This window comes from Dermacentor andersoni, chromosome 4, assembly GCF_023375885.2.
Source record: "Dermacentor andersoni chromosome 4, qqDerAnde1_hic_scaffold, whole genome shotgun sequence".
Taxonomy (NCBI): Eukaryota; Metazoa; Arthropoda; class Arachnida; order Ixodida; family Ixodidae; genus Dermacentor; species Dermacentor andersoni.
In genome coordinates, this window is record NC_092817.1 from 147369975 (window position 1) to 147396528 (window position 26554).

The 26554-nt window shown below is 47.7% G+C and overlaps 1 protein-coding gene and 2 non-coding genes across 3 annotated transcripts; 2 read left to right on the forward strand and 1 right to left on the reverse strand.

Moving 5' to 3' along the window:
* The first annotated feature begins 8211 nt into the window (after nucleotides 1-8211).
* Nucleotides 8212-8282, forward strand: TRNAG-GCC (transfer RNA glycine (anticodon GCC)). Its single transcript has one exon. It is a non-coding gene; the product is annotated as a tRNA-Gly (tRNA).
* A 545-nt stretch (nucleotides 8283-8827) lies between these two features.
* Nucleotides 8828-8898, reverse strand: TRNAG-GCC (transfer RNA glycine (anticodon GCC)). Its single transcript has one exon. It is a non-coding gene; the product is annotated as a tRNA-Gly (tRNA).
* A 14654-nt stretch (nucleotides 8899-23552) lies between these two features.
* LOC126537745 (uncharacterized) lies at nucleotides 23553-25063 on the forward strand. Its single transcript, XM_072287540.1, has one exon. The coding sequence runs from the start codon at nucleotides 23573-23575 to the stop codon at nucleotides 24872-24874; it is 1302 nt and encodes a 433-aa protein (XP_072143641.1). The 5' UTR covers nucleotides 23553-23572; the 3' UTR covers nucleotides 24875-25063.
* The last annotated feature ends 1491 nt before the right edge of the window (nucleotides 25064-26554 follow it).

Sequence of the window (26554 nt, forward strand, 5' to 3'; positions counted from 1 at the left end):
TATCGCTACGTCGTCTAGATACGGTAAAGCGAATTCTTGCTGTCCCCGCAACACTTTATCCATGAGGCTTGAAAAGCAGTATGGCGCGTTCTTCAAACCAAAACTCAAAACTTTAGGACGGAATGTCCCCATTGGTGAAATGAACGCCGCATACCTACTAGCCTCTTCTGTAAGTGGAACCTGCCAATAACCCCTGACAAGATCTAGGGTGGAAATAAACTGAGCGCTACTCACTCTCTCAAGGCGCTCCTCGATGTTAGGGATCGGATAAATTTGATCCTTAGTGATGGAATTAAGCCTGCGGTAGTCGACGCAAGGACGAGGTTCCTTGCCCGGTACCTCAACTAAAATCAAAGGGGAGGTATAATCACTCTCACCCGCCTCAATAACACCGAGCTGTAGCATTTTCTTTACCTCAGCCTCCATAATATCGCTCTGGCGGGGTGACACCCGGTACGCCTTGGATCGTACTGGCTCTGGGGAGGTAAGTTCTATGTCATGAGTAAGGACAGAAGTCCTACCAGGCCTCTCAGAGAACAGACCTTGAAACTCTTGTAAGAGCTGGTGTAGTTCGGTTTTCTGCTCAGGCGACAGCGATGCTTTACTTATTAAGTCACTAATGACTTGATCGGTGTCTTTCCTGTTCGTCACTGAGCCTAGTCCCGGAAGCTCTTCTAACTTTCCCGCATCGGGAATTTCCTCTCCAGTATCTGGTGCCTTTAACGCTACAGGCTCAATTTTATCCCGTTCGGGCGTGCTCTGAATACCAGCTTGCTGCGCCTCTGACCCTTTTTCATCGTTCAACAACGTCGACCCCGCAACCACCGCCTTTGCGGCGAGCTCCCGAACCTTCGATCTGGTTAAGGCCTGAACGCTAGCCTCACCAAACAAAAGCCCCTTCTCGCGCAGGAGGTGATCGGACCTGTTCGAAAATAGGTACGGGTACTGGGGGGGCAGCATAGATGACACTGCGGCCTCCGTCTCAAGTGCTCCGAAAGGTCCTTCAATAAGCACTTTTGCTACCGGCAGACACACGCTATGAGCTTCCACTGCTTGCTTGATCCATGCGCACTCGCCCGTGAACATATCGGGTTCTACGTAAGAGGGGTGAACGACATCCATCGTAGCTGCGGTATCGCGAAGCACTCTTTCCCGTTCAAGAGGAGGTCTCGCATGTAAGGCTCGAGAAGCTTGATGTTCTCGTCAGTGCTGCATAATGACAAAAACACGACTTTTGGTTTTGTTTCTGGACACTGCGCCGAAAAGTGACCCGGCTTCTGGCACGTATAACAAACGCGCGCTTGCCTCGTCTCGAACCGCTTTCTGCGTTCGGCTTCGGTTGCCGCCGTCTCCTCACGTTCGGTCGGACACTGCGCCGAAAAGTGACCCGGCTTCTGGCACGTATAACACACGCGCGCTCGCCTCGTCTCGAACCGCTTTCTCATGGGCGTGAACTTCGGCCTCTCAAACTTGGAGCCAAATTCACCCTTTTGACCGTCCTTAGCTCCGCGAGCCCGACGCGTCACAAACTCCTCGGCTAACTCAGCGGCTCTAGCCACCGTACTAACGTCTGGCCTATCCAAGACCCAGTACCGCACGTTCTCAGGTAACCGACTATAAAACTGTTCTAGCCCGAAACACTGCAGAACTTTCTCGTGGTCACCAAACGCTTTCTCTTCTTTGAGCCACTCCTGCATGTTTGACATAAGCCTGTAGGCAAACTCTGTATATGACTCACTTTTGCCTTTCTCATTTTCCCGAAACTTCCGACGGAACGCCTCCGCTGACAGCCTGTACTTTTTTAGCAGACTCGATTTCACTTTGTCGAAATCCTCTGCCTCCTCTCTCTCCAAGCGAGCGACTACGTCGGCCGCCTCGCCGGGTAGCAAAGTGAGCAAGCGCTGTGGCCACGTTTCCCGAGAGAACCCCTGCTTCTCGCACGTTCGCTCAAAGTTAACCAGGAACAAACCCATGTCCTCTCCAAGCTTAAACGGCCGCATCAGGTCAGTCATTTTGAACAATACTCGTTCTCCTGCACCGTGTGCCTGACTTCCATTACGAGCGCGTTCCATCTCTAACTCGAGACGCTTCATTTCCAAAGCGTGTTGACGGTCGCGCTCTCTTTCTTTCTCTTGTTGCTCTCGTTCTATCTGTTCTTTACGTTCGCGTTCATCTTTCTCTTTCTGTTCTTTAAGTTCACGCTCCTGTCTTTTTGCCGTCTCCCTCTCCTCAATGGTCTCAAGGCATTCCGACAGCTCGTCATCCTCAGCTTCTAACTCAAGAATAGCCCTTAGCAGTTCTGGTTTTCTGAGTTTGTCTGAGACATCCAGACCCAACTCTCTCGCAAGCTCCAACAATTTCGGTTTGCGCAACGACTTCAAATCCATGGCTGCTCTGAATGCTGCTTTCTCTACTGCCTACTATTGTCTTGCCGCAAACTAACCCGGCAGCAACGACAACCACAATTACCAGCTCTGTTTCTAACACTAACAAAAGCCTGGCAAAACTCAGAAGAAGAAAGTCCCGCACTCACCAAACCTCGCAGCCAAGAATTCAGCGCAGTCGTTCCGCTGCAGGCAACCAGTCATCACACAGGGCTCGTTGCACTGCTCCCGGATGGTCGTTGTGCTGCTCAGCATACATTCAACCGCATCTCTTCGCTGCTGGCCTCCGTTGTCGCGATCTCACCGCTGGCAACCAGTTGTTGGGGTCTCGGTGCTGGCGCCCGTTATTGCGAATGGGTCGCAAGCCCCAAGGGTAGCGTTGGCCTGGCGGCCTGGGGCACTGGAAGCATCCGAAGGTCCCGGCAAAGCATGAGAAGACTGGTAACAGAACAACTTGTTTATTCTAACATAGCAAAAGAGCGGCCGGTCAGGTCGACCGAAGTGGAGAGACGGGAGAGCACGTAACTCAACAGTACAAATCGGAGCCTCTCTCCTGGCGTCCGGGGGCAGCTGCTCTTATACTCTCGGCGTCGCGGGCCAGAAGGAAGGTCACGGGATGAGCCCACGCGACGGCGGAGCATGAGCCCACGCGACGGCGCGCACGGTCGAGCCGAGAGACATGTTGAGCCGAGTGTAGTGACGCATCGCCAACCCGCCGACGGACAGACCTCCTGGCACCTCACTTGGGGAGCTCCGCTCCCCGGCTGCCGCGCTTTGACAAGCGTGGGCACACACACACACACGCACGCACGAAGACACGTGGCACTGAAACACGCCTGGACACGCTTGGCGGGGAGGCGTTGCGGCGGCGTCGAACGGGCCAAAATGTCCGCCGCTTTGAACGAAGCCCCGGCGTCCGTTGCATCCGCGCCGGCATTACCGCGCGTTGTAGGCGAAACGTAACAACGGGTCAAACGCAGACATTTAAATCATCCTCACTGCCTAGAGCTATTGCACATTGGAACAATCTTCCGAACCACATCGCATCCATGTCAAACCGCAAAACTTTTCCTCCTAACCTATACGCTCTTAGATAACACTGATAAGCATATTTTACTATACTCTCTGTAACCTCTTCTTTGTTACCTTTTTCCTCTTTTATGTTCTGCAGGAACTGTTACCTCGCTTACTAAGTGCACGCCAGTGGGCCTGTAAGGTATTATGAATAACTAAATAGATAAATAAATAAATAAAATATAGACATTGTAATCATCACGAGGCAAATGTTCGAAGACTTCATTCATTTTTTTCTGAAAACACGCTCCAGAATTCTTCCACAAAATGGTAGCCTCTTGTGTGCATACACGTCGAAGGGCGGGACATAAGCCGTGTATTGCTTGCATTCCTCTTGAATAGGTATCTGGCAGTATCCTTTGTACAGATAAATTCTCGAAAACCATTGCAGCCTTCCCCTTTGTTGATAATGTCATCAATTCACTACAGTGGAAAGGCAAAACGATCCTTTTAATAAGCCGATAGTCAGTGCAAAGTATAAACGTGCCTTCTTCCTTCCGGGCTGCTTTAATGGCAGAGGCGAATGCCTTCTTTGGCGACATTATTATTCCAGCGCTCAGCATTTGCTGAAGGTCATTTTCAGCCATATTTTATTTCCTGAGAAAGGCTATTGGGTGTGATAGAAAGGTCCGTGGGCCCAGGGGCTCGACACAATGAGGAGAGCGTGGAGCACAGACATTGTCTGTATCGCGTTCAGGTTATGATAACATATGACACTTAGACTCACAACAAAACGATGTATAGAACACTTAAGCATATAAAGAGAAGGCTCCGTTAGCCTATCCAAACCGTCCGTGCATACGCGGTATACTTGGCTATCCTACGTGTCCGTTTTCACTTGATAGCCGACTATCACATGCGCAGTCTCGTGGCGGCTCACTCACGGTACGTAGACTTTATACGGGTACGTCGGCCGTCCCCGCTCTGGCACCGAGTAGGCACGACTTCCCCTCTGATGGCTCGAGGAGCGTGTCAGGCGAAAAGCTCCCCTGCCTTCAGCCAGCGCAATTGCGCCGAAGGTTGTGCGGGCGGCCACTCAAGCTGCAGCGCTCTGAGGTTGCGGCTTCGGCCCTCAGGCGGGACCACAGGCACGGCCAACAGGGCGGACCGTCAGCCGCCGGCGCCCTTCTCTGGGCCCGATGGTACCCGGACGGCTGCCTGAACGGACCGTTAGCGGCTTGTGTCTGGGCTGCGACCCGGCTGTGTCCATGAACAGGCAGGCGCCAAGGCGGGCGCCGGCAGCCCTCTCAATCATCCTGGGACACATTCTATCAGGTTTTCGCCGATCCGAGCTCCTTCTCCCGAGCCGTCCACAATCGAATTTCGGCACGCGCTGTCCTCGCGTGCCACGCCACCGCGCACCACCACGCACACTTATCTTGCTTCATCACGCTGCTGCCACGGATTGTAAATTATTCGAGTCCATTCGTCACGTAGGTTTCCTGAGAACAACCGGGGTGCACGTCTTAGCTTAAAGGGCACCTCGATCCCCGATGTTGCAGATAGGTAGGCTCCGATGCAAATAAGGCTTGCATAGGCGGTTGGATAATCTTCTGACGTTTTGACTACACGGAGGGGTTTGTCGTTTGCAACAAGGGCTTGTTGTGCTGTCGAATCGAGCTCGTCCCTCCAAGAGATGTTGAACCTTCAGGCTCTTCGCGTGTGGTCTTGAGAGTTTTAAAGTGAATTCAACGTCCTTGATGACTACAGTATTGATGTCAAGTTTCAGGTCCCTAAAGTTGTAACCAATAAACCATTACAATGGTTTATTGAATCCTGCAGAAATCTAGTCTTGCAACCGTAGCTGTGCACTTCGATTACTGTCTCTGCGAACCTTACCTTCTGGTAGCAAATGTGACTTTATGCGGCTCTATGCTCCCGCGCCATCTAAGACGTCCACATCATTCCCATTGACCATCTTTGCGTGTGGAACGTTACATTTAACAATATAAACAACTGCATGTGGATATTGCAGGATGGAGCGTTGGGCCCTTGAGCTAGTCCATGCTGCCGTATCATAAGGACTAGAAGCACCTGGTCCAGATCGTACATCAAATGTGCGTGCGTAGCATTGCTATGACAGCCTTTGAAATGAAGCTTTTATGCTGGCCCTCATATACAGGCTGCTATATGACGATGCATTTGAAGCTGTGACGAATTTCTTTAGCGCAGCTTACCTGTCTAGCTCGGAACTGCCTCCGACAATGCGTGCTCATTCCCAGCATGAAGACAAGCCCATTTAACGACTCCGGAAGTTTTGGGTCAGCCAACTGAAACAACTTGCGTTCCTCAAGAAAAAAATTGACATTCCCTTTAGCGTACGCTAAAGAGGATGAAGGCGAATGCCTTCATCCTCTTTGAATGGGCATGAATGAATGTCACGAGACATTCATTCAATTACTTGACATTCTCATTCGAATGCGTTGTTACTTCCTAGTGTTTTCTGCCACCAGAGGTCCTGGGTTCGAGTGTCTTAATTATCTCTATGTTAACTAAATGTTCATTAAATGATTTGCCTTAATTAACACCAAAGGTCGCGGGTTTGACTCCCACCTATGATCGTGGTTTTGACCATCAATTCTGGCACCATCAATGTTCGTGCCATTGAATTTGGGTGCCACCGAAGGTTGAGGGTTTGAGTCCCGCAATAGGTGGTGGGTTCGAGTCCTTAATTAACTTTGACCTAATTAAAACCAGAGGTCGTTAAACCAGAGGTAATTAAAACCAGGTGCCGGACAACGCATTTTTCGACCCGTGAGGCACTTGAAGCTACGCCTTAATAATTGAGAAGGCTGCTTCCATGGTGCTTATAATATTTATTTATTTATTTTTACGAGTACTGCCAGCCTTGTTACCAGGCCTTAGGCAGGAATGGGCATTTGGAACAAAACACAAGTATTAAATAAGATAAAAAAAGATAGCAGACACTGAACAAGAATCTGCATAACAAACAGCGTAAGAGAAACGTTTTCACAATCATGATTTGACGGGTAGAGACGAGGGATGAACGCTATGGTTTATTCACAAAGTGCAAAAAGAAAGGATGTAACCGTTGGACAATCAGCAGTTGTGGCAGGCAGTGCGTTCTATTCAAAAATCGTGCGCGGGAAAAAAGGAACTTTTAAATGAGTAGGTCCTGCAGGAAAAATCTTTAACTTTTTTGTTGTGATAAGAGGGCGTGCAGCGGTGGCTAGCCGGTAGAATATATAATGTTCTATCTATTCCCGATTGACTGTTATAGAGTAAGTAGAAAAATTTCATTCTGTCTCGGTAACGCTTTATTGCAAGGTTTTCCAGCTCTGCAGCTTCTAGAAGAGATGATGGGGATGTGTGCGATCTGTACGAATTGAAAATAAACATTGCTGGTTTTCTTTGCACTTTCTCATTTTTAGTGACGTTGATTTGTGTGGGCGGATACCAAACAATCGCAGCGTATTCTAGAATATGTCGGGTGAATGTTTTATATGCTAAAAGTTTTATTTCAGGTGAAGCGTTTCCTATTGATCGCCTTAAAAAGCATAGTTTCTTCGTTGCTTTATTATAAATGTATGTTACATGTTCATTCCACCTAAGATCTGATGTTATCACTACTCCCAAATATTTGTACGTACACACGACTGATAGAGTCTGGTTGTTAATGTTATGAGTAGGGGTTAAGGTTATATGAGATCACTTTCTCCCTATGTTCAACGGGGTTTAAGTTGAACATCGACAAAAATCTTTGGCTCCACTTGTTCCAACACTCGGTGACGTACTCGATCTAAGTTGCGGGAGATCGTGCCATTCTTTAGCGTTTCTGGAAAGAAACAGGCGCAAGTTATGAACCTTTTTCGGTGTGACTATTCCAATAATTACGTTCGCAAGCCTGCTCATAATACAATCACGTCCTTTGAGCTCTTGTCGACCCGTTAAAAGTACTCCGCCTTGGAGTTTCACTTGGACGGCGTTCCTTGTTTTGCATTAGCTGTTAAATGGCGGCTATCAGCTGCGACTGTTGTTCTTGTTGCTTGTTTTGTACATGGAGGGAGATGAGTGACTGTCGGTGTCAAAGTTACTCGGCCCTCCTATTCCGCGTCGCTTTAGTGAACGGCACGAAAGTATTTAAAGCAGTCCACCGAGCTGACGTCAATGCTCACAGTACCTCCCTCGAGCACCATCGCTTCTCGTATCTTTGCTTTCGAAGCGGCCCTGCCGAGCAGCCACGCCGTATTGTAGTCAGCATCGAACTTTACAAGCTCTCCATCGTCGCGTTGGTAGTCTTGCACGTAACGGCGTTGGTCTTCGCGTCTTCCGATGGTCACTTTAAACCACGTCTCCCTCGGGTTGAAGCGGCTGCCTCAAAAAACGGGAGAAATACAATAGTTTTGTTTCGTTTGGTGCTACTGTTCCACCATTCTGTTCTTCTTCTCAACGGTCCCCAATTGGAATACCGCAGTGCGGCGATTCCAGCTTTCTCCTGTACACTTCGCAGGCGCTCGTCGTAAGCAGTAACACATAACATGAAATTGCCTTGAAATGTGCGGACGAGCGATACGGTGTGCGTGAGCTCTATTCTTGTTGAACAATTCCTCAAGCTGCGTTTTGGCGCGACCAGAGAAGCCTTTGTTCCTCCAGTGTCGCTCCCTGCCCCCCGGCGAGGCATGCGTTCGCGAACACGCACTCGCCGGCTCAGTGACCTACATATATATTGAGCCGGACGATGGGCAGCGCCCCCGTGCTACTCCGGGAAAGCATCTGCGTCTGTAAGCCGTCGGCGTCGGTGGTTCAGTGGTAGAATACTCGCCTGCCACGCGGGTGGCCCGGGTTCGATTCCCGGCCGACGCAAAGTTTTTTTTTTTTTTTTGTAAGAAAAATTAAATCTGAAGAAAATAAAAAGCTTCACTGTTGTGTATTTGACGACTAAAATTGACCAGAAAGTAAAACAAAATAAAAGTCCGACGATTACGATACGTCCTAATTCAAAACTTGAGCGCAACTGAATACGTGTTTTCATTTCGCGATATACCGCGGCAAATAATTTCAGACCGAGATCACCGCACCGACTGGCAGTGGGCCAGTGCCGTCAGCGCCTTCGTATAGGGAGGGTGCAGTGTGAGAACGCTGGCATGATGAGCGGCATCGGAGCCAGCTGTGGAAGGAGATGAAGACGAAGGCGCGAGCAGTTTCGGTCTCAAATTATTTGCCTCGGTATATCGTGAAATGAAAACACGCGCTCAGCTGCGCTCATGTTTTGAATTAGAACGTATCGTAATCGTGCGACTTTTATTTTGTTTTACTTTCTGGTCAATCTTAATCGTCAAATACACAACAGCGAAGCTTTTTATTTCCTTTGTTATTTTAATTTTCATTTAGCAAAACAGAAAAAAACCTGCGTCGGCCGGGAATCGAACCCGGGCCACCCGCGTGGCAGGCGAGTATTCTACCACTGAACCACCGACGCCGACGCGTTACTAACGCAGATGCTTTCCCGGAGTAGTACGGGGGCGCTGCCCATCGTCCGGGTCAATACATATAAAGGCACGCGTCGGCGAGCTTCGGCATGCGCCAATGCGTCGGTCGGGAACAGGGCGAAGCGTGACGACGCGCACAGATTTTGTCGACTGCCGATGCTAGAAGTTCGCCGACGCATGGCGGCGCTGCGCCGGCGTGCACCAATCAGAAACTGCGATGCGTCGCCGGCATCAACCAATCGGAGTCTGCAAGGCCTCCGGCTGCTATGCCTATGATGGCCGCCCATGCGAAGTCGCCGACACCAACGATCGTCGGAGTTCTTTGGACGCACGACGCGCGTGACACTGTTCCTGAAAGACAGTGTTGTGGTAGTAGGCCGACAACGACACGACCGACGACCGTGGATTGCGGCAGTGCGACGCGGATCCGAACCGACTTCCAACGCCGCCGACAAGTCCAACCTGCCCACTGAGTTCCAGCGGTCTCAATGCGATCGTCTTCTAAAACATCCAACCGAATCCCGATTGCCGCAACGTCTGTGCTTGGTGTATGTGTATTTTGTCGCGCTCGAAACGAATAGAATCATGCTTCCGAACTCTGCAGTCTGGATAATAAGCACTCGCCTACTGCCAATGTTAACTGGCGAGTGAACGAGCCCAGCTGAAAAACTCTGTCGAAGGAAATGAATTTTCAGTTCCGTTTGGCGCAGCAGCGATTTAAAATATGGCACTCCTGACTTCGTGTGTTGTGTGCTTTGGTGAATGAACCGTGTGGAACTTCGGGTGCTGAACCGCGGCGCGTTTCGTGCGGTCTCAGGTGACTCAAGTTCAACGTGCGAGCTCTGTGCTGTTTCCAGTGGCAAACATAACTTTCGAAAGCGAAAGACACTAGTAGCCGAACCATGGGAAGTACGTGCTTCATCAGCCACGCCGTCCGTTTCAGCTGGCAGTGTGCTATTCTATTCAGCATGTGAATCCAGTTCAGTACAAATTCACAGTATTCATAAGTGCAGGCATCTTATGGGCTAGTTGGGGATAAATCGCTCGTGCAGCACTCAAGAACGCTGACGCACTGAAGGAAACATGACACAGCTCAGTCATTTTTGAGTCAGTGTGTCCTTATACTTGAGCACTGCAAAAAAAATGTTTGCAATATGTGCACCCCAATAATGCATAGGACATGTATCATGCAAGACCAATGCATGCAGCCGCGTATACCAGGATTGTTTCGATGCCTGCTTGAGAAACAGCACGTACTGCGTCGGTGAAAGGGTAATGGGCTTTTGATCTTTTGTGCTTGGTGTTGTTTATGGAAAAGGCAGATGATCTGAGTGCATTGCGGTGAATGTGAAAAGGTGTCATCAGTGCTTTGTGCAGTCGATATGCTCAAACTGCCCAAATCTCTTCAGCTTCCACTAAAACATTTCTCGCTGCGATACTATAAACTGTAGTCAGGAAATGGATCAACTCCAAACCAAGTTCCTACTGCATCCTTGCAGAATGTGTTTGATTAACAAGTTAACACTTCCACTGCAACATTATGCCCATGGACAGCATATGCGCGTGAAATAAATACATAACGTAAAGGTGAACGACTGGGCCTACAATGAAAAACCTTGTAGTACAATTGCAAAAAATGCTGCCATAATATCAGCCACAACAAAACAGCTGCTTGTCCAGCCTACTTCCTCGGAGGCACCCCTATGAAGTCTGTTCGGGCCCTTCCCATTCTGGCTGCAACATTCAGACCTTCTCTCGCTTTTTCCGCATATGTCACCAGCCCTGCAGCTAAGGATCGTCGCATTCTTGGGTTTGTGTCCCGTGTCTCCCTCTCCTGTGGGCCGCCTCCTGACCTATAAAGAAAAGGGTCAGACAAGGAAACACAATCTCTCCAATGCTATTCACCACATGCTTGGAAGAAGTATTCAAGCTATTAAGTTGGGAAGGCAAGGAAGCAAGGAAAGAAGGCAAGGAAGCAAGGATCAAAGGCGAAGATCTCAGCAACCTTAGATTTGCAGGTGACATTGTCATGTTCAGCAAAGATCAACGGCGAAGATCTCAGCAACCTTAGATTTGCAGGTGATATTGTCATGTTCAGCAACACTGGGGACGAGTTACAACAAATTATTGAGGACCTGAACAGAGAGAGTATGAGTGGGGTTGAAGATTAATATGCAGAACAGAAAGATAAGGGTCAATAGTCGGGCAAGGGTACAAGAGTTCAGGATCGCCAGTAAGCCCCAAGAGTCTGTGAAGGAGTGCGTTTACCTAGGTCAATTACTCACAGGGGACCCTGATCATGAGAAGGAAATGCACAGAAGAATAAAAATGGGTTGGAGCCCATTCAGCAGACATTGTCATATCCTGACTGGAAGCTTACCATCATCATTTAAAAGAAAGGTGTACAATCAATGCATTCTGCCGGTGCTGACATATAGAGCAGAAACTTGGAGACTGATAAAGAAGCTCCAAAACAAGTTAGGAGCCGCGCAAAGAGCGATGGAACGAATAATTTTAGGTGTAACGTTAAGAGACAGGAAGATAGCGGTGTGGATCAGAGAGCAAACAGGGATAACCGATATTCTGATTGACATTAAGAGAAAGAAATGGAGCTGGGCAGGTCACGTAAAGTGTGGGTTAGATAACCGGTGGACGATTAGGGTTACAAAATGGGTGTTAAGAGAAGGGAAACGCAGTCGAGGACGGCAGAAGACTAGGTGGGGTGATAAAATTAAGAAATTCGCAGGCGCTAGACGGAATCGGTTGGCGCAGGATAGGGGTAATTTGAGATCGCAGGGAGAGGCATTCGTCCCTGCAGTGAACATAAAATAGGCTGATGATTATGATGAAAACTGAAGGGTTTCAGATACATTTTATTAAAAGCGTCACGTGAGTTGCAGAGTTACTCTGCCTCTTACCCATGTTCGTTTATGCATCAGTGCATGCGGCAGCTCGCCAGACGTGCACATGAAAGAATGCCATGTTGCGAAACAGCACCTTGCTATGTTGCTGCATTTTTCACCCTTCCAGACTTAGTAAACAGAAGATTTCGCTGCCCATCACATATGCTGGTACAAATTTTCAACACGAATAACATTGTGCATTGGGTTGTCATTCCCTGTCTGACGCTTTCCTCGTTACAAAGACAGTTTTCCCTGAATGAAGCCCAGTAAAGCAGTGCACTGAGAGCTTTTGCAACTTTCACCATTTATTACTTCATTAATGACATTGTCTGAATCTCGCCGTCGCTATGCCAACGGCCTGAAAATTTTAAAAATGCCTCAATAAAACATTCAACTTTACTAAGCATTTTTAATACAAACAATGCTAGCAGAGCTATTCAAGGTGAATAATTGTGCTTGCATTCGTGTTACTTGCCCAGTCAGATAAACAAATTAAACAATGGCTACGGCATGACTGTGATTTGAAGTGAAGACTGCTAACAGTACCTTTCAAGCATGCCCTCGACTACTGCTATTAATATCTACCCAAATGAGTATTTTGGGCCTCACTAAGCTAATGATGTTTGATAATTGTTCTCTTATTCGCATTACTTGCCTGAACCAGATTACCAAAATGAACAATGCAACCACATAATTATGCTTTGGCATACAAGCTGCTAACAGTGGCTGCCAATTTCGCGTTGACTACTGATGTTTCACTTACAATGGCTAGGCATGGCTGTGCTTTGAAATGCAGACTGCTAAAGGTGTCTTCAAGCGTGCCCCTGACTGCTGCTATTTCACCAAGGGGCCCATCAACCTCGACGGTGGTTGTCCAAATGAGTTTCCTGGGCCTCACTAAGCTAATGATGTTTGATAATTGTTATCTTATTCGCATTACGTGCCTGAGCCAGATAACCAAAATAAACAATGCAACCACATAATTCTGCTTTCGCATGCAAGCTGCCAACAGTGGTTGTCAATTTCGCGTTGATTACCTCTGTTTCACCAACAATGGCTGTGACATGACTGCGCATTGAAGTGCAGACTGCTAATGGTGCCTTTCAAGCGTGCCCTCGACTTCGGGTAGCTATTAATAGCTACCCGAATGAGTATTTTGGGCCTCACTAAGCTAATGATGTTTGATAATTGTTCTTTTATTCGCATTACTTGCCTGAGCCAAATATTCAGTATAAGCTATGCAACCATATGAATATGCATTGGCATGCAACCTGCCAACAGTGGCTGTCAATTTCGCGTTGACTACCGCTGTTTCACCAACAATGGCTACGACATGACTTCGTTTTGAAGTGCGCACTACTAACTGTGCCTTTCAAGCGTTCCCCGACTACTGTTATTTCATCATAGGGCCCGTCATGCTCGATGGTGGCTGTTCAATAGAGTATTTTGGGCGTTCTTACATTGGCATTATTCATCTCAACAGGTTGGAAAGAACAGTAGGGGCAGCACAACTACCTGGAAAACGGCCGCCTAACAGGGGCATGTCACTCTGTTTGCATTGCTCTTATTTGTTCAAGTGGCTTAATGAAATTAACAGTGACTGTGCGGTGGATTAAACCGAGCCGACGGTGTGTTTTTGTTATTGCTTGGCTGCCTGTATTGGCCTCTATAGGCCCACGTAAACTTTGACGATGGCTCCAACACGACAGCTATTGTTTTCCTTTCGACATGCAGGCTGCGGACGTTGGCGGTCAATTTCGCCACCGCTGCTGCTGCTTCACCATAGGGCCCGTCAACTCGAGAATGGCTGCCCTAGCAAGCATTTTGGGCCTCACTAAGATTACGGTGTTTTATAATTGTTCTCATATTCGCATTATTTGCCTGAGCCAGATAACCAAAATAAACAATGCAACCACGTGAATGTGCTTTGGCGTGCAGGCTGCTAAGAGTGGCTGTCAATTTCACGTTGACTACTGCTTTTTCGTGTCATGCTGGACAGCGGCTGCCTGCATGAGCATTTTGGGCCCCACATAGTTATTCAGGGTTAATAACTGTGTTTGCGTTCACATGTTTCAGCATTTAAGCATGTTTCCATGTCAGTACTTAAAATGAGCCCGATCTGTGCAGGAAATTGCTTTTTCAGAATTGAGCTTCCATTAAAAGGCATATGCCACCAAATGAAGTGCTTATTTATTTGAGAGGCCACGGGAGGATGGTTGGCTGCTGCGAACCTACCAGCAAAATTTTGGTAGGCCTAATAAGGGATGTCCTTTCAGTAAAAGAAGCTGTTATGCTTCGTCGAGTGGTTCATAGCCGGACAACTAGCAGTCGGAGTCGCTTTCTTCAGTGTCATCTTCACGCATTTGGATGATGATGGGTTGGATGTGGTCACTTCGAGACGTGTCAAGCCAGAACTTTGGCCCCAGGTCCATCCCGTGGTGAATGTTCTTCCTCCAGTCTTCCGCCGTTACGTGCTTGATATTTGCTCTCAAAACGTCTCCGACCGGGGACAGTTTGAAGTCTCTATTATCCGCAGCGGTGCCATTTTTCACCTTTGCCCACACGAGCTCGACAGGATTAAATTCGCAGGGGTGCGGTAGGAGCCTGAGTACGATGCAATGGGCCCCTTCAGCTGCATTGTCTGCGATGTAGATCAGGAAGCGTTACTTTACAGATGCAACCAACTCAAGCAGCTGCTTTTTCACCATCCTTTCGTTGTGTTCATGTTCTTGCTTTTGAGCCACTCCTGTATTTTTTTCCTTCTTCCAAGCGGTCGTCGGCAATTTCTCTTCTCGCCGGGTATGGTAAGGTGCATTGTCCAAAACAATGACACTACCAGCTGGCAACTTCTGCAGAACGTCATTAGATCATCCCTCCAAGCGATTGCCGTCCATTTCTTCGTGGTAGTCGCCTGGTTATTGGTCTCGGAATACATCCAAGCAGCCGTCGACGAAGCCATCTTCGCTGCCAATGTGCGTCACAATTAGGCGCTGGCCTTTTCCAGAAGGTTGTTTCAGACCCATCAACAGGCCATTTGCTCGAGCGTACAGGCGTCCGCGCTTCTGCACCACGGTGTCTGTCCACACAATTGACCGAGTGTACACCGCAGTCACCCATGTCTCGTCCAGCAAAAATATCTGGCGGCCTTCAGCCCGGTAGCGCTGCACGTCACGAAAGTAGCGATTCCGCCATTCAGCGATGTCATCCCGGTCGATAAGCAGCGAATTGTTCCGCGTATAATGTACCCTCTCCTGCTATAGCCCTATATTGGTCTGCAGTATAAGTAAATAAATAAATAAATAAATAGACAAATAAATAAATAAATTGCTGCTTCTCTTCTCGTGCTTGCATCCGATCTCGACAAGCAGGCGACGCACAGTACACCGCTTCAGTGATCGGAGATCCATTCGCTTCGAGAACTCGTTAGTTATCTTCTCGACCGTCGGCGTCTCGTTGCGGCGAAAGAAATCGTGCGCACGTGACCTAAGCGGTCAACGTGAAGCTGTCATACTTCGTGCTGCGTCTTCTTTTCTCCGCATTTCGTGGGCGCTTTCGCGAGGGCGTCGACAGTTTGCCACCTGAAATATGCAACACTTTGACCTCCCTCCTTACCTTCAACACTGTGCTTTGGATGACACCGTGCAGCTCGGCGACAAACTTTGTCGTGTCCTCGACGCTGCGTACAGGCTCCTTGTTACGCCAATACGTGTAGCAGTGGAAGATCATGTTGCGTGAATTGTTATTCGGGATGTGGCCACTCTTGTTCTTCTTATCGAGGCTCCTTGGTGGTGTGGACGTAGAGGCGACACGAGGCTCGTTCGGCAACAAAGGATCGCATTCTGATGTCACCGCGCTGGGCTCCATGGCGGAAAACTCGCACGGAACGCCTTGCGCGAACTGGCGAGACTGCAGGCTTGCAAAAGAAAAGTCAAAAGGGAAAAAAAGGCCTATTAGATTCTTGAAAATAAGTTTGTAAAAACACAAAAACAAAAAATAGAAATTTTATGCTATTTAATAGCAAGAGTATTTATTGAAAACAATGAATGAATTATTTTTGTACCTTTCCTGTTTCGACAGTGTTCTCGCCCCAGGTTTGTAATGGTTGCGATAAATGCATTTTTTATAAGTATACTTGTTCAATAACAGCTGATTCATTTTAAGGTCGGAAAACGAGTAGTAAATGTGCCGTGTACATGTAAACCAGCGCAAAAGCCGTGTAGAGCTGCTCCTTATACTCTTGTCACTTGCAATAAAACTAAAGAGCAGACGACGGCCAACGTTCTAGAAGGCACGTGTGATATCCTGTTTCGGTATCCAGTTTCGGTTTCGAATGTTTATGACCGCTAGCCCTCCTCCGTGTTTAACGCTGTAAGTGTACCCTGCTGTATTTCCTTTCCCCTCAACGGAATAAACGCATTCTTTGTCTGGTCCCTGACTTGAGCCATCCGGCTTTTCTTTTGCGGCGCATCGCGCCGGTTGTTAGGCCTCACGCCCGGCCGTTAGGCCTCACGCCGTAGGCCTCCCGTCCGGCCGCCCCGTCGAAGCTACCACAAACTGGCGACGAAGTAAGCCGTTTGTTCTGCTTGGTATTTGCCTTCGCCTTTCTACTACTGCTCCTATACGGCTTCCGGCATGCAAGACGCTACAACTGCGTCTACTTCTGCTCCACCAACCTCAACTCCCCCGCGTTTGTTCTCGGTGCCCAGCATGGCGTCCGCACCTCCCATGCCGCCTTTACTTGCATTACGCGGTACTCCTTGGTACCGTGGGTGACTTGGAACCGTTCTTTTTGCACATTTCTCCAGGTGACCGGAGGTGAGGCACTACAAGACGAGCGGAAGAAAGCCATTTTACTGAGTAATTTAGGCTTTGAGGGGCAGCGTCCCTACTATGACCTGGCGTCGCAAACGGACCTGAGAACTGTAACATTCGAAGACATTCTTCGCATCTTCGACCGACATTATCAATAAGGCACAAATCCCCTCGTACATCGTATTATCTTCAGGGACAGGAAACAGCGACCCGGGGAAACCTCCCAGGACTTCGTCACCGCATTACAAAGGCTAGCGCCTGCTTGTGCGTTCGGCGCTTGGCACGACGAGTCCCTTCGTGACCAACTCTTGCACGGCTTCGCATCAGCATGAATATGAGAGAAGTTACTCTACAAAGGACCATCCCTCATGCTCAAGAAGGCCGAGGAAATCGGACGAAGCGTGGAGCAAGTTCACAAGGAGCTTGAAGTTTTCAGCGGCGCGCACGTCCATCGCGTCTCGACGCAACACCAAGATGGCGCCGACAACCGTCACTTTCCTCGCCCGGGTACGCAAGATGGTGGTCCCGACTAGCCTTATCCCTCGACCCAGCGGGTTCAAGATGGCACCCGATGGCATGGCGGAAGGTTGCGACCTGGGGAGGCCGGCAAACATGGCGCCCGGTCCGAACTCCGCGAAACCACTTGAGACATCGCACTCCATTGCTACCGATACGTGCTTCACCTCGCCACATCGCATCCGATTCAGGCTGTCTGGCCAAGCACGTTACCTGCTGCGCGTGCGGAAAAATGGGACATTGCGCTACAGTTTGCCGTTCGAGGAACCGAACGCATCGACAGTCCCACTCGAGCTCACTTTGTTTCATCTACACCTGAGACAGAATCAGCCTCTTCAGTCTCGTATGTGCTTACAATTCAAGCACTGAATTCCGGTTCGGCAATAATTTACGTTGTAGTCCTCATTGCGAATACTCCAATCAAACGCCCGCAGGTGTATTTGCAGCAGCAGGCATTTGGTGTGTTGCGACACCACGTACCCGAGCACATGAGGGTTGGACCCTCCTGCGTCTAACCGTGCGCGGCTTAGCCGTGTCCGGGGAAAAGGGGACCCTGGGGATTGAGCCGATAGTGAGTGTTTGGACCTTTAAGGCCCCTCGGCGAAGGCAACACACCCCTTTGGCCTCAGCTTCACGTAGACGGCACCTCCGGACTGACCCATCCAGGGGAAATCAGTAGTTGCCTTTTCCTATCCTCCTCTGCAATCCTCGTTTTTCTCTCTCACTTTTAACCTTTCCTGTCTTCTCCTCTCTTCTGCATCGCTTCCCATTTTCTAGGCAGCGATGGTTAACCCTGTGTGAGTAGCCTACCTATAGGTAATGTCTTATTCGGTTAGAGTGGTAACGTACAGCTGGCGTTTGCAGGACCTATTTCATGGCCCTTGTAGTACTCCATGGTGGGTGGCTGGCGTTGCTGCCGAAATTTCAACATATCTTTATGGCTAGTTCCTTCCCCCAACTCCCTGATCGCCCTCAGTGGTCACTCCACTTGCAGAGAACATACATCCGCCTCATATATTTTCTCAGAATACACCATAATCATGAACATCTATATATGTTTTAATACCGTTGCCTATATGATGTGTGCTACACTTTTCCGCAATCGTCCCTCTGGAAGACAGCCTTTCTCGCTGCGTGTGAGGGAGCTTAGTGATGAAATGCATGCCCCACTCCTCGAGCATCGCTTAATGCATCCAACCAAGCTGTTACCTCCTTGGGAGTGGCAGCTGGTAGGATGTGACATATCATTTCTAGTAGTTACAAAGCACGCACCAGAGGTCGAAATCCGAATGCGTTTCCTAGAACTTCAGTACAAACACTCGTGCACAGTTCTACACAGACGCTTCCGAGTCACATGCCGGGGTGTCCTATCCAGCCATCGCTCCCTCCTTCTCGGAATCCGATGTACTGCATACGGAAACAAGTATCTTTACGGCCGAGGCCTACGCACTATTGTCGGCTGTGAAGCATGTAATGAAATCAAAACTCCAAAAAGCAGTTATATATACAGACTCCCTAAGCGTCGTGAAGGCCTTGATGTCACTCTGTAGGTACAAGAATCCAGTGCTTACTGAACTCTATTCCTACCTGTGTAAAGCGTATCTATTTAATCAGCATATCATTATATGTTGGGTAACTGGCCATAGGGGCATCGAGGGTAACGTTCTGGTGGACGAGATGGACAAGTCAATCGCATCCTACGCTGTTAATCATATCGCTGCGGCCCCTGTTACAGATCTGAGGCCTCTCTTACGAAAGAAACTGCGAAACCACTGGCAATGCATGCGGGACGCAGAAACAAATAACCTGCACGTGATAAAGCCACAGTTAGGTTTCTGGCCTTCCACAACAAAGTCACGCCGAACAGATGTCCTATTCTGTCGTCTCAGCATAGGACACACATTTGGTACTCACAATTTTCTACTTACTGGAAATGAGCCTCCAACCTGGGATAGATGTGATGAAAGGCTGACCGTCCTTCACGTCCTTTTGGAGTGTCGGGAGGCCGAAGCTGAGAGAAAGAAACATTTTCCTTTTTCATACCGCTGTTGTATCCCTTATCACCCGGCTGTTTCTTGGTCAAGAACCACTCTTTAACACCAAAACAGTGCTCGGTTTCTTGAATGATGTTATGCTACATGTTATAAGTCCATTATATTCGTAGCGCATCCTCTTTCCAGAGGATGCTGCTGGGATAGTTGTTTTGTTTAGCACATGCCTCTAGGCCCTCATGTTTCAAGGGCTCTAAGGAGACAGTGGTGATGTAGCCAAATTTAGCATCTGACATATTTTGTATATGATATCATCTATTCGCAATGCATATTAATACTCGTAGTACATGTCATTTGTCATTGCGATAATCTTATTACACATAGATTTTACGTTCTTTAGAGCGACTATTTCTAGGCCCTTTTACAGCCACGTCACACCAATTTCATAGAACACATAACTACACTGCGAACTCATTCCCACGGGCATGGCGCTCTTTGGCCATACCTGGCCCTTGCGCCAATAAACACCACACATTCATTCATTCATACTCCACTCAGACTGCTCGTGGATACAGGAGCTACAGTGTCGCTGATAAACCACCCCATGTACGAAGAAAATTCCAAAGGTTTTCCCTTGTCTCCTTCGAGCCGATTGAAGAATTATTCGCAGCAAGAAATATTCCATTCAGGACATTTCTCTGTGCTCGTCCAGTACCGCAACAAGGCTGCAGTAGCGACATTCCACGTCACAAACCAAGGCACTTCTCTTCTGGGCCTAGACGCCATTCAAGGTTTCGGTATTGACATTCAAGGGTCTTCGCCCACATGTCAACAAGTATCAGAAGTTCCAGCCGACCCAAACGTTCAGCTTTCGTCTCTACCACACAACGCTCCAGCAGAGTTCGCCCATCTGTTCTCAGGACCATTGGGACTTGTAAAGAGCTTCATCCACGACGTTCGTCTCAGACCTTCAGTGCAACCAGTCTCAGCGAAACTGCGTCCTCTACCTCTGGTTCTCCGGGAGCAAGTCTCCGCCGAGCTGCAACGCCTGGAATCAGCTGATGTCATCGAACGAGTCACTGCGTCCGAGTGGATTTCTCCGCTCGTCGTCGTTCGGAAGAAGGACAATTCCATTCGACTTTGCGTCGATCTTCAACACCCCAACAAGGCTATCATCATCGACGCCTTTCCACTACCGAGAGCTGACGAACTGTTGCATCGACTCGCTGGTGCTACAATCTTTAGTAAGTTGGACTTGCAGTCCGCTTATCATCAGGTTTTATTATCCGAGAAAAGCTGTGAGCTTACTACTTTTATAACTCATGACGGTCTTTTCCGCTTCAAGCGTGTGTGTTTCGGTTTGGCATCTGCGTCAACCGCTTTCCAGCAGATCATGTCATCTGTTCTGAAAGACTCTCCAGGCACCTTGTGCTACCTTGACGATGTGCTTGTGTGGGGTCACACTCAACGTGACCACGACAGAAATTTGGAAACAGTCCTGTCTAGGATAAATAATGCAGGCATGCAGCTTAACCACAAGTGCGTATTCAGTGTCCCAGAATTAACTTTCCTATGACATAAAATTTCCGCAAATGGCATTTCCCCGATGCATAGCAAAATCTAGGCAATTGTGGAGGCACCACAGCTTAATGACAAAAAAGGCTCTACATTCATTTCTGGGCCTCACGGCACATTATGCAATATTTATATCGCAGTATGACGTCTTAGTGGAACCGCTAAGGAAACTTCTAAGGCAAGGATAAGCCTTTGTCTGGGATCGGGATACTGAACACAGCTTTCATGCGATTAATGACGTACTTGCATCACGTCCGGTGGCACGCATGTTTCAACCGCATCTTCGTGTTGTTGTAACGGTTGGTGTTTCTGACGCTGACTTAGGAACCGTCCTTCAGCAAAAATGCGAAAATGAGCCCTTTGTAGCAGTTTCTACGAATGGGTGGATGTTTGGTTTTTCCCTTTATTAATGAGCCCTTTACAGTGGCTTTTGCACCTCGAACGTTATCTTCCGCAGGTCGACGGTACTTCGTGGGCGAATGGAAAGCATTGGCATGCCTTTTTGCGTGTGAACATTGGCATGTTTACTCGTGGGGTAGACAGTTCACACTATGAACTGATCACCAAGCTCTTGTTCATTACTGCCTTCAAAAAGTTCTGGACAGCGTCCATTAAGGATTTCAAGGTGGAGTGCAAAAGTACTGTACTAGAGTTTTGTTCTTGAGTACCGCAAAGATGACCAAAATGTCATTGCGGATGCATTGTGACGCCTAGCTGTTGCTTCCGAATCTGAACCAGCATTAGATGAGGAAATAGTGTCTTTGGTTTCAGCATGTATTACAAAGGAAAAGTTCCAAGCTGCGACGCAGGCAGATCCAGTTTCCCAAGCGTTAAAGAAAATATAGTTAAAGGGTAGAGAAATGTTAGGGTTCTTCCGCCAGAATTACAGGCATATCCTCCCTTACAGTCTGAATTATCCTACGTTGATAATGTGCTCCTCCGAGGGGAAGGTATCGTACCTCCGGTTTCTTTGCGTCAGAATCTCCTGTCTATTGCTGATGGTCATTTAGGCATCACTAAAACAAAGCTCACACTGAGAGGCATCTACTGGTGGACTCATGGATAGACAAGTTGAGGAACTTGTCTGAAACCGCTTTGTGTGTCAACAAGCAGACAAATCTGCCAAATCTTCTTTTGCTCCATTACAACCAGTCGAATAGCCGTTAAGACCACGGGAAAAAGTAGCCATAGACATAATAGGTCATCTTGATCATGCTTCACAGTATGCACGTTTTGCTTTAGTCATTGTTGACTATCGTTGTGGTCCGAAGTTGCTTTTATGCCTTCAGTCACATCCGAAACCATCATACGCAGTCTTATTTCCATATTCAGTAGACAAGGACCTTATGATGGTATAGTGTCCGAGAATAGACCATTGTTGACTTCTGCAGAATTTCAGAACTTCCAGAAGGAGAGAGGCATTGAACATTTCTTGTCTTCTCTTTATACCCACACAGGCCAATCAATGGTCCGGTAGAAAGATTTAATCGTGTCCTCAAAGAATCCCTACAAATTGCTATTTTGGAACAGCGAGACCTCAGGTTTGCAGTCGTAGAATACTTAGCAATTTACAGGTTTACTCCACATATCACTAGCAGTGTGTCTCCAGCGATGCTGCTCCATAGTCGTTAACTGAAAACTTGACATCGCAAACATGCCTCCAATTCATCCTGAATTCGCTTCTCCGAAGTTGCGCCAGGAAGTGCAGAGTCGAGTACATCAAAAACAGGGAAATACCAACGAGTATGTAGATTGTCGTCGCGCATCCAAACTCCCTCAGTTTCAACCAGGAGATCCTGTCCGAGCACGTACCTCACGTAAATCTGGTCCGAAATATGCCGGTCCGTTCAAGATTTATCGTAAAATAGGTCGAAGTACTTTCTAGCTTGAAAATGACAAGCGTTGGAATGCTTCTAAAATTGGTGAAATACCCGGTACGACAGGATGAAACAACAGATGAAAGGAGTCATTTCAATGACACCACATCCTTTGATGATAGTTTTACATTTTTTCTTCCAGTTCCTACTGGTACCGGTTTTCCTCCTGCATCCACTTCATTACAACCTCCTGTTTCACCCCTGCAACCGGGTTCACCCCATACGGAAGGATCTCCTGAGCTTACGTACGACACTCCATCCCAAGACACGGCTCCTCAAGGCACTCATGACACCGACACGCATTCCAGTTCCTGTACGAGCAATAACTTCTCTAGTCCTACTCTGCAACCAGAATCATTTTCTCCGCAGGTCTACACGTCACAGACAAACTCTGGCATGGTGTAAGGATTACGTTCCAGGTAACTTTACTGCCTTGGGTTTTTACAGAGGTTTCAGCCCTCCCATGCGAATTCGGCTCTTACGCCAGAAACGTCCTTCCTTACATGTTTGTTAGGTAAATATTACACATGTAGAATCCTTCAAAATGGGGGATTTCTGGCAGAAAAGAGGTGCAATGCAGACATCTCCAAGTTACTCTGTGTCTACTGCTGTACTGCATGTTACTTGCAGAATAAATAATGGATCCTAATGGTAGGAACATCCTTCAAGCCCTTTAGTATCCTCGCAGAGGGTATACCTTATAAATACATTTCTTGTATCTTACACTTCTTGTAGAGTAAACGTGCAGTACGCACATCTTCACAACGGTAGTGACCATCATACGAATTCGTCTTTTTATGCCAAAAGTCTTTTCATGTTACTTAGGTCCCACAGTATCCTCACAAGGGGGAGGGGGGGATTCCCTGCATTCATACAGTGTAAACTTGCATTATACACATTCTTCAATCCATGACGGCCACAGAGCTGTCTCGACTGAGGCTCAGAGCGAATGAGCCACTCATTTGGCACGGAAGCAGCATTTGGAGCACCATGGCTCATACAACGCACCTTTCCACTTCGCAGGCGATCTTCGCGTTCTTGTTGCTGCTGTGTCCGTGCACAGCGTATTCGGAGTATGACCCTTCGCAACCACTGGTACTATCAAGCAAGGCCACAATCTACCAGCAGACCGGCAACTATCTCCACATCGACCCACTACAACTACTGCGCCCAGCCTTCTGCGCACCATCATCGTCAACCGTGTCGTCACATCGCAGTGGCAACTTAAGCGGCTGTCCGAGCGTCAGTCCGTTTAGTTGGCACGGAAGCAGCATTTGGAGCACCATGGCTCATACAACGCACCTTTCCACTTCGCAGGTCTGTAAAAACTTTCCGCTTTATGCTAAGAAAAGTGACGACCCATTCTTGCTATTGCTTCCGTGCCAACAAGTGCTCTGTGAAATTGTCGCAGATTGTTTCTCTATGGCGTTGCTGTTATTGTGCTCAGGTGACGTGGAAACTAATCCAGGTCCTACTACGCGTACTGAGGCATTACTCGAGCTGCAGAATTTGCCATCAAATCCTTCTGAGCAGACGGAAGTTCTTTTCCGGCTGTTAAAAGACCTTCAGGCTCGTTCTGTACAATCTGCTAAGGGTCAGGCCGAGTTGGTTAACGACGTCAAGGCTATTAAGGTTGGTCAAAAGAACATCGAGACCAAAATGGAATGTATCCAGAAAAGATTAGACAACCTTGAAGAAAAAACAAATGTTCTAGACCATCTCCATGATGAAATGACTGGCATTCAGGCGTCGGCTCAAGCCCAAACAACTCGGCTTGACTCTTTACTAATGCGCGTTGACGAACTTGAGGACAGATCGCGACGCAACAACCTCATATTTCATGGCATCCGTGACTTTCGGGAATCGTGGGAACAGTCCGAATCACGCATAAGAGAAGCACTAACCGGTGTAATCGACAGCCTGCCTGACACGGCAATCGAACGTGCTCATCGCATTAGTCACTACACGCCTAATAAGTGTCGCCCAATTGTAGTTAAATTTACCAACACGAAAATAAAAGACAAAGTATTTTCTATGCGCGCACAGCTGAAAGAAAAGGGTATTTCTATCTCCGAAGATTTTTCGCCCGCCACCCGTCACGTCCGTAAAAAACTAATTGAGTACGCTAAAAGCCAGCCCCAACCATGCCCTTTCCAGTTAAGGTACACCAAACTAATAATGAATAAAAAACAGTTCGTCTATGACCCGGCAACAGACACCGTCAACGAGCATGCGCCATATGAACCACGAGATAACGGCGGGCATGCAAATTCCCAGCACGTGCCCAGTTAGGAAAACGTGAGGGGATGTGGACGAGAATCACGAGAATCATGCATCGTATCTGTGTTCTTTACAAATATTCGAAGCGTCATGAATAAGCGCACTTCCTTAGAATCTGCCTTGGAGACTTGCAACGCCGACATCTTTGTGCTTACCGAAACGTGGCTACATTCACAGATTCAAGATAACGAAATTCTTCAAACCGCGCACTATTTTTCACTGTATCGTTGTGACCGTACAATGCGTCAGGGAGGCGGCGTGCTCTTAGCGATTTCTAAAGATTTCCCATCTCAGTGTATTCATGTCAATACTGACCTCGAAACGGTTTGGGCCATCATTGAAATCAATCACCAGAAGATAATCATTGGTGTTTGTTACCGCCCCCCAACTTATTCATCTAACTTCGTAAACGAGATGCATGATATCATTAATATTGTTACATCTCGTCATCCTACATTACCCTTATATTTGCTTGGCGATTTTAATCTACCGAACATAATATGGAATACTGAACCTCCAACTTTACACCCTTTTTCTTCATTAGCCAATGAGTTCTTAGACATGTGCTCTGTCTTCTCACTTTCACAACTTGTTACTCAACCCACACGCACTACCGAATCCGTTGGGAACACACTTGACCTTCTATTAACATCGCGGCCCGACCTAGTTTCCGACATCACCTATTTACCCGGCTTGAGCGACCATTCAGCACTTTCGTTTGACTTAAATATTTTGCGGCCAAAAACCGGTAAAAAATTCAAATCTTTTCGGGACTACGCAAAAGGAAATTTTGAAGCAATCAACGCCGAATTATCTGCTTTTCTAGACGTATTTATAAACAACTTCGACAGCCGTACCGTTCAGACCAACTGGAATATGTTTGCTGCAAAAATTGCGGAACTAACAAACAAATACATCCCACTGCGCACCATTGCATGTAATCTAAACGCCCCATGGTACAACATCCGTCTCAAGCGCCTGTCTAATAAAAAGAAACGCCTGCACAAATTAGCCAAACGTTCACCTAGCGTAAACCACTGGACCAAATACAAACTGGCGGCAGATGAGCATGTAGCCGCACTTAAACAAGCCAAAGATCACTTCCTTGGCAATACCTTGCCTTTAATGCTTAAAACCGACACCAAGAAATTCTGGCGCGTCATTAACCCCAAGGCGGACGACATGATAACCTTAATCGATAGCTCTGGAAATGTTATTCCAACTAATCAATGTGCGTCCGCGCTTAATGATGTTTTCATGAACAACTTTTCATCAACTACACACATTACTCTTCCATCCACGCACGACTACGATTACCAAGCAATGTTTCCCATAATCATTGAACCAGCAGGCATCATACCAATTATCTCATCTTTAAAACTATCTTCGGCTCCAGGACACGATTTAATAAACGCGAAATTTTTGAAAAGCACTAGCTGTTACTCTTCAATTTTCCTAGGAATGATCTTCCAACAGTCGCTAGATAAGGGTTCTTTGCCCGATGAATGGAAGATTGGGAAGGTGATCCCACTCCATAAGTCGGGTGACAAACATTCTCCATATAACTACCGCCCTATCTCGCTCACTTCCATTCCATGTAAGATGTTAGAACATATACTTGCCTCTAATCTTGCTAGCTTTCTTGAAACTAACTCATTTTTTTCACCATCGCAACATGGCTTCCGCAAGACA